The sequence below is a fragment of the Limulus polyphemus genome, unplaced genomic scaffold (assembly GCF_000517525.1).
Source record: "Limulus polyphemus unplaced genomic scaffold, Limulus_polyphemus-2.1.2 Scaffold9713, whole genome shotgun sequence".
NCBI classification, from domain to species: domain Eukaryota; kingdom Metazoa; phylum Arthropoda; class Merostomata; order Xiphosura; family Limulidae; genus Limulus; species Limulus polyphemus.
In genome coordinates, this window is record NW_013675323.1 from 6,624 (window position 1) to 15,759 (window position 9,136).

At 31.2% G+C, this 9,136-nt stretch overlaps 1 protein-coding gene across 1 annotated transcript in view; it reads right to left on the reverse strand.

Annotated features, from left to right (window-relative positions):
- Positions 1–2,076: 2,076 nt before the first annotated feature.
- Positions 2,077–9,136, reverse strand: part of LOC106476053 (coatomer subunit beta'-like) — an 11,464-nt gene continuing 4,404 nt past the window's right edge. Inside the window, exons 2-6 of the mRNA XM_022380026.1 lie at positions 8,562–8,654; positions 5,421–5,601; positions 4,874–4,969; positions 4,267–4,413; positions 2,077–2,270 (exon numbers count right to left, since the gene is read on the reverse strand). Coding sequence (XP_022235734.1) covers positions 2,232–2,270; positions 4,267–4,413; positions 4,874–4,969; positions 5,421–5,601; positions 8,562–8,654 — 556 coding nt within the window. The 3' untranslated portion in view covers positions 2,077–2,231. The remainder of the gene's footprint in view (positions 2,271–4,266; positions 4,414–4,873; positions 4,970–5,420; positions 5,602–8,561; positions 8,655–9,136) is intronic.

Here is a 9,136-nt window from a genome sequence, read left to right on the forward strand (position 1 = left end):
GTTATAAATAACATTATAAATGTTATAAAACATTCAATATTCATTTAGGAGGTTCTGGAGATTACACAAATCAAATTTCACAAGTTTCAGATAAAGAAAAGTATTTTTAATCTTGACATGAAAATCACTTTGCACTTGGAGCAGTCAACACTCTGACTCCATATATTCATGGAAAAAGTTTTTGTAAAAATAATTTAAAAAAGTATATTTTTTGTGTACAAAATACTTGTAATGTTTACTAAAAGCTTGCAGATTTCATTACGGAACATTAAGTACTTTCAGAGTTTATAGTATGTATACCTTCATGCTTTTGTAGTGGTTACGAGAGGGTTAAAAGCAGCGTGGTCTTTATAATGAGAAAAATTTTGTCAGATTTTACCAATCAGTAAAAGTTAAAAGCTATGTAAATTAGTAACACCATCAGATATTCACTCCATGTCACATGGTATGCAGATACCATATATATACCTTCACAAAATTTGTAAATGTTTTTGAAACAATGTAAATCTGGTTGAGATGTGCTAATTCACCTCTAGGTGGTACTTGCTGTAAAATTATTTGGTCAAGAAGGTTGTCTACTGTTAATTGGGATAGTTATATGGTCTTCTACATCACTGTGTGAGAGTTCATATAAAGGTTGAGTATATTACATTAATCAATTTTGGAGCCTCGCCACATCCCTTTCTCTGGTCTTGCTTTATTTGTGCATCTTGACAATAGCCCTACAGCATAGTTTCCACTCCTAAATGCTGTGATGTCCAAGGTATAATCCTCTTCCTCTGTGCTTTTCTTAATTTATCTAGTATAAAAGGATGATAGCTTCCCAGCATCAGTTTCAACACTTCAATTGTAGAAAAATCCATGTTTTCATATACAATAGCATGAATATTTCTGGAGCTGCTTGAGGTATACAACAGTTGAACTGACGTGTTGTAGAAGCAACTCGTGTACAGGTGAATTGTGTTCCTTTTCCAAATGGAGATCCTCCTTGATCATGTTATATGCTGTTGCCCAAGACAAATGGATGGACTTTCCTACTGATCTTTGTGTTCCTTTTCCAAATGGAGATCCTCCTTGATCATGTTATATGCTGTTGCCCAAGACAAATGGATGGACTTTCCTACTGATCTTTGTGTTCATGTTACAAATGGAGATCCTCCTTGATCATGTTATATGCTGTTGCCCAAGACAAATGGAGATCCTCCTTGATCATGTTATATGCTGTTGCCCAAGACAAATGGATGGACTTTCCTACTAATCTTTGTGTTCATGTTACAAATGGAGATCCTCCTTGATCATGTTATATGCTGTTGCCCAAGACAAATGGATGGACTTTCCTACTGATCTTTGTGTTCATGTTACAAAATGCTGCACTTTGCTTAACACAGCTGGGAAAAGACTTTTTAAAAGTGTCTTTCTGGATGGTCCTGGCACTCCAAGTTAATTACAAAAGATAGTCCTGTTTTAAAATTCTAAATCCACCATCTTTATTATCTGAGTGTTAGAAAGGGCAATCAATTTTTGGTGATATCATCTATAAAATTCAAAATTGTAAAATGTAGTTCTGACACATGCCATTCCACTGTGATTTTATATTGGCTGATATTATGTAAATTGTTGATTTTCATATATTCCCAGCCCTCTGTGTTATGCTTCAATATTTTTTATCTAAATGCTGATTTATAAAGCAATTTGAAAAATTCCAAAATTAAAGTGTTTTCAACTAAATTTAGCCAACTCTTTGTTAGTCATTACTACCAAATTCTCCTGTTTTTTATTATTAGTATTCAAATTTTTTTGTCTTCAATGTTACACCATTTCCTTTTGGTTTTCTGCTGTATAAAGATTATCTGATAATGTTTAATGCTGTTTTAAAAGTGGAAGTATTAAACAACAATATATCAAGCACCTAAATTTAATGTGATAAAACCACCAAGAAAGTGTTTGCAACCCCTTAAATATGTAATTAAACATTCTGAATATTAAATACAAATAACTAACAATCATTACCATGAAATAATAAATTAAATATGGATCAATGATAAAATTAAGATATGAAACACATCAAATAAAATGTCTGATACAAATTAATTGCAATGTATATTTTATTAACAGACTACACTTTTACATAATTATGTTGTTTGGATCTCCAAATGTAACACCTTCAAATAACCTGCTTACCATGAAAAAAGTGACTGTAAAGATTTTACAGAACAAATAATGGAATGCTTTCAATCTTCACTTAATAAATCTTCATCCAAGTTTATTTCCTGCGAGAAAAGACAAACACAGTTTTTGTAAATCTCTCCGTTAAGAATACACGTGTGTGCAAGGAAACACTAAAATATACAAACTCATCTCATTTTATAGGCAGTAACAGAATTTAACTATGTCAAGAAAAAATTATAACCTGATAATCAGAATGAGAAATTAAGTGATAGTAAAATATCACACACAAATGTAAGCGCAGCAAATAAAAAAATTCCAAAAACATGCTGTGAGGAGCCTAACATAAACAACCAATGCCTGAATACAGATACCTTAGAAAGGAGATCTAACTTCTAAGCTGTGTAAAGAAACAAAACTAAGCAAGAATAAGGTGTCCTTCAACAACAAGTCATGTAATGTAAAACAGAATCAAAAGAGTGCTACAGTTGGTGTGGGCTCTGATGGATGTATCCTCTGAATGATGTATGTTATAACATCTAATCCAGGTGCAAGGAAGGTTATATCCCAAGGATGTTAATAATGGAGTGAAGACTGTCTCAAGGTCATTATTCAAGTTGGAAAGACTATCAAATTGGCCTTAGCATTTTGAATATCACTGCAATATAATCAAACTGAGTTTTTTCCATCTAGCTAAACAATAAACTAGTAAAATTCTAACCCTTTTGGTATTTTCTGTCCTTAAAATATTTTTGTTGTTTTAATAAATACATAGGTGATTTTGCATAGCTTAAATACTGAAGAAGCTGTCTCAAGAATACCATGAACAGTCAAGAAGCTCAAGAACATAATTAATAATGAAATCTCTCTCCCAAATATATCATTAACATTTTTCTCAAGAACACCACAAACAAATGAAAATATAATGTAAATAAGGCACAGGAGTGAAATAAAAAGACATTAAAAAGTAAAGAGAGGAACTCATCTGTTAGCTGAACATAAATAAAACCACAGTTTAAACAACACATTTACTGATGGGTCAAAACAAAACCACAGTATAAACAACACACTTACTGATGTGTCAAAACAAAACCACAGTTTAAACAACACAATTACTGATGTGTCAAAACAAAACCACAGTTTAAACAACACAATTACTGATGTGTCAAAACAAAGCCACAATTTAAACAACACACTTACTGATGGGTCAAAACAAAGCCAACATTTAAACAATACACTTACTGATGGGTCAAAACAGAGCCAACATTTAAACAATACACTTACTGATGTGTCAAAACAGAGCCAACATTTAAACAATACACTTACTGATGTGTCAAAACAGAGCCAACATTTAAACGACACTTACTGATGTGTCAAAACAGAGCCAACATTTAAACAACACTTACTGATGTGTAAAACAGAGCCAACATTTAAACAACACTTACTGATGTGTCAAAACAGAGCAAACATTTAAACAATATGCTTACTTATGTCAAAAAGAACCACAATTTAAACAGTACACTTACTGATGTGTCAAAACAGAGCGAACATTTAAACAGTACACTTACTGATGTGTCAAAACAGAGCGAACATTTAAACAGTACACTTACTGATGTGTCAAAACAGAGCCAACATTTAAATAGTACACTTAATGATGTGTCAAAACAGAGCCAACATTTAAACAACACTTACTGTTGTGTCAAAAGAAAGCCACAATTTAAACAACACGCTTACTTATGTCAAAACAGAGCCACAATTTAAACAGTACACTTACTGATGTGTCAAAACAGAGCAAACATTTAAACAGTACACTTACTGATGTGTCAAAACAGAGCCAACATTTAAACAGTACACTTACTGATGTGTCAAAACAGAGCCAACATTTAAACAACACTTACTGATGTGTCAAAACAGAGCCAACATTTAAACAGTACACTTACTGATGTGTCAAAACAGAGCCAACATTTAAACAACACTTACTGTTGTGTCAAAACAGAGCCAACATTTAAACAACACTTACTGTTGTGTCAAAACAGAGCCAACATTTAAACAACACTTACTGTTGTATCAAAACAGAGCCAACATTTAAACAACACTTACTGATGTGTCAATGTTTTCATCTAAGACCAAGTTGTTGATGTCTAGCTCCAATTCTTCTTCAATTTGGGAAATATCCACAGTACCCACATTTAGTTCTTCCACATTCTCATCTCTGTCTCTAGGACTAAGTTGTTCTGGACTAGGATTCTAAGCAACAGTATATGTATAGCTTACTAAACTCTGTGTACTTCACATGTAAAATACCTGATTTAAAAGTAATGGTTTAATTAACAATCCACACATATTTTCAAGAAAGAGCCTCTCTAATTCGATAAACTACTTTCAGATTATAATTATAGGAATAAATGAGGTTTATTTACATTCTCGAAGACGTCTTCATCAAGATTAAAAATACTTAACTTCACACACTTTTCTTCACAATAAACCTAGACATCGATAACAGAATGAAATCAATACAGTGAAGTTGTTTAGTGTTTAAAATTTACTTCTTAAGCAGATTTTTTTTTCAGTAAAATGCTGCTATAAAGCAGAACGTTTAGAAGTTCGTTTTTGGTGAGTACGTAATTGATATAATTTTTTCTTATTATTTAAGTTTCAATAAATAGAACAAGAATGAAATTAAAATGTTGACGTATTATCACTTTACCTTAACTTCTTTCAGCGTATCTGCTACAGAATACTCAAACTTTCCAGCCACTTCAGCTTCCTGCATTTCACTTACCACATTTCTCTCATGAGTCATCTATTAGACAAACATGAAATTTCTGTAATTCTCATTTGTAAATAAAAAACGTTGGATTTCAGTAATTCCTATGTATTAAAATTTTTTTAATGCAGTGACAATCCATTTCAGAGTAATGTCTTGAAAAAAAATGTGAAAATTCAATATAATTTCTTTGACAATGCGAGATGTAAGCAACAAAATCAGTAGATAAATACAGAACTTCAGTAACAACTGATTAAAATGTGAACTTTCAATACTAGATAATACGTCATCAATCAAAAATGTTCCAGTTCAGTATAATAATTATCAGTTAAAATATGAAATTTCATATCATATCATGAGTTATATGTCAAAAGTATATGACTTCAGTAATAATTCTTCCACACATTAAGAAATAAGTTTTGTTGAAACTGTTTAAAAGTAGGTTGGGAAGTTATAAATTTATGTTAAAGAAAATCATAAAAATTACAGGATGTGTCAGATAATTAGCTGCTGGTGATAAATTCCCACTTTCTTTCTTCAGGTATATTTCTGCCTTGATTGCTTCTTGAAGTCCAGGGAAGAGATTTTCATATTCTTCTGGATCAGCTAAAGCTTGGGCTGTTTTTTCGTTACTTTTCATGACACCTGCTTTCCACAGCTTTACTACCCTATAGAGAGAAAAACAAAACAAAAAAAAACTCCTTAAAACTCCTTCTGAAAGTTTTAGGGGGAAAAATAACTTTGCTAAAATGAATGTAAACTACTGAAACCACAAACACACTGTCTTAAAACTGGGATCGTTTTCTTTCTAACAACCTGCTTGAATTAGAGCTCCCTTTTTCCTTAGGTGGATTATACTTTTCTAAATTTTTAGTTATTATTTAGAAGCCTTCAAATAAATTAATCATTTTTAGCCACGGCATAGCGGCTCGTAGAATGGCTCAGAGTTTTTTTTTTCCAAAACAAATTTTTAGCTCATAGCTTCATCACTTCTTGACTGATTTGAAATCTAATTACAGTTTTGGACTCAGAAGGTCAAACCCGTTTGATTGATGTATTTGACTATGCCAAAAGTCTCATAGATTAATATACTTTAATCCTGCCTAAATGAATTTCAATTTAAGGGTAGGCTGGTAGAGATCCTGATGAGTAATAAAATCGAATCGGGTATATTTGTTTGATATTGCTGGTGGAGAAAAATATTGCTAATAAAAAAGGGGGGAAAAAGGTCTTACAGAATAATTTATTCTAATCCTGCCTAACAGAATTTCAAGTGCAGCAGCTATTGAGGATTCCCTCGTTTTTAATAGTATGTAAATGCAATAAATTAATTTTACTAGTTCCTCTGCTTGTTTATTTTGTTGAATTAATTTCTTTGTCGGTTACTTTTTGTATTAAAAATATTCCCACTGGTTATTTCAAACTGCCCTGTAGATTACAGAGGTTCTTCGAATAAATAAGATATTTTAAGATATCAGTTTTAATGATACATATTTTATTGTAAAATTTAGTTCAATAAAGTATCTAGGAGATGACATCATTAGATCTGTGACTGTACAAATGCTTGTGTGAAATCTGGGTTTTTAGGGCAACAATTACAAGCGTATTGAATAATAAAATTACTATGTTACATAGTGGTTTTATTTCTTATAAGTTGTAAATTTATAAAAAAAGTTAAAGGTCAAAATTTGTTTAATAGTTATCTTGTTTTATCTTTGAAGCATCTTTGCTTCACATATGGTGACATAATTAATCTTTATCCTTGCAAATTCAGAAATGGTAATGCCATTGGATTGGAAAAGGTTAAATGTGATATATATATAAACACATGCACAAATTTTCCATGTTCTTAGAGGAATGGTTGGGAAATATTCCTTACCTAAATTTGTAACAAAAATCAATTAACTTTCCCTTTTGCTACAGGTCAAATCGGCCAAGTTCATAACCCCAATTTGACCTCTATAGTTTCCATAGTCTTGTGTATTTTCACAAAATTGTGCAAGCTTTCAGTAAACATGAAGTTATTTGTAGACAAACAGATCAGAATTTTTAATGAAGTATTTTCACTGAAAATTTCTCCATGAATACATGGAGTCAAAGTGTTGAATGCTGTGAGAGCAAAGTGATTTTTATGTTAAGATTCAAAATACTTTTCCTCATCTGAAAAATCTCAAATTTCACATGCATATTCTATAAAACATCCTAAATACATTTCAAACGTTTTTTTTTTGTTAAACTTTATATTTTGTCCATTACTTTCTCTACCCTAACTTTATACGAGGTCAGTCAAGTCGACCCACCTCATAACCACCAAAAAAGAAATTGAAGTAAATCTAAATTACCCCTTTTTTCTTTCTAGAATGACTTCAAATTGTAACATGAAACTACATTTGTTTATCCTAAGTAGCTTTAAACTTGTAACAGTATACATCTATTTATCCTTAAAGTTTAATGTTATACTGCCCTTTGAACCATGCCTAACTAATATTTGTGCCATGTATGTTGTAAGTTACTTAATCAAATTGTATAACGCACAAGCTACTTACAAAATTACCTCATGAAATTCTTTTATTATTATTCTATAGTTTACGTAATCTAACCTAAAAAGTTTTTAATTTTTACATTTTAGTTACTTTTATGATAATAAATAAAGAATACAAGAAATAACTTACCCAGTACTTTTTTTTTCGCTGTTGACTGTCAATGACAATTAACCCTACCAATTTTTTTTGTATACTAATAGTACTACTGCACTAAAGTTTTTTTTATTAAATTAATTAATGCAACAAAGAACACAGAATAATATCATACAAAAAATCAGACAATGTCTCACAAGTATCACAATTTTTCTGGCTTTCTATCTATGTGACAAGAGACATTAAAAATTTGGCTAAACTTGTTATTGTTTGAACTGGAAGCAAAATAGGCAATTCTCTGTACAGAAAACAACATAATATAATACATCACTTGATAGTTTAAAACTTTGGATTTCTATTGGTTATAAATGAAATGGTATTAAACGTCAGAGAGAACTATTGGCAATTCCTGAAGGAGAGGATATGACAGGTGAGCATGTCAAGAGGGGGTCCAGTTTTCTAGTTTATGGCTTTGAAAGCAAATAAGATTAAAGGTTAAAAAAACTATGCTTTGCCTGAGTGATGACAACATTATAATGAGTAATTTATGTTAAATTTCATACCTATTGGAGAGGTGGTAAATAAATTAGAGAAGATGGGATGCCCAGAGTACCAATGTCATAAATCTCATGTTAGGGTTAACTGAGGATTTATTTTAATATTCCATATAAAATTAAGAACTTAAATCTTATAAAATATTAAAATTTGGATTATTAAATATGTTTTTATACTACTTGTATACCATGATAAGAAAGTAGTTTAATTAAGTTTAGAATGTAACTCATTAAACCCTCATGACATGCACAGAAAAAAGATGCCTGTAGTGTAAGTATTAAGATTTTCAATCTGTCTTTCAAACCACACACACTGGAAGATAGCTATTATGAAAAGCTGTTGTTACATCCAACATGTTATACTGAAAAGCAAAAACATAACAGTTCCAACATATGAATAACACTTTTTCTCTAATTGAAAAATTACCAGAATCTTACCTAGAAATTTGGCTTGGGAGATATGTGCGAGCAAAGAAGGCTGCTTCAGGTAGCCTGCTGGTGTTTATCAAGACTTCCAAAGCCTTCTCTTTTCTAGAAATAAAATGGTACTTAGTGTTTGTGAAAATAAACCCAAATTAATACAATGTTCCTAATTACAGGTAATTAGGTAACTATGAATTCATCTTGACACTAATTAATAAAGAATAAGTTTGTTAAAATAGTGTAGATATATTAGACAATGACTACAATCAAAACTCATACCTGTCAAGACACATTGATTAAGCTTCAGTGGACTTTGCACTTTTGATCTACTTAGCTTACAGTTCTGACAGTGTAGATATATCAGACAATGAATAGAGTCAAACTAATAGCTGTCAAGACACATTGATTAAGCTTCAGTGGACTTTGCACTTTTGATCTACTTAGCTTACAGTTCTGACAGTGTAGATATATCATACAATGAATAGAGTCAAACTCATACCTGTCAAGACACATTGATTAAGCTTCAGTGGACTTTGCACTTTTGATCTACTTAGCTTACAGTTCTGACAGTGTAGATATATCATACAATG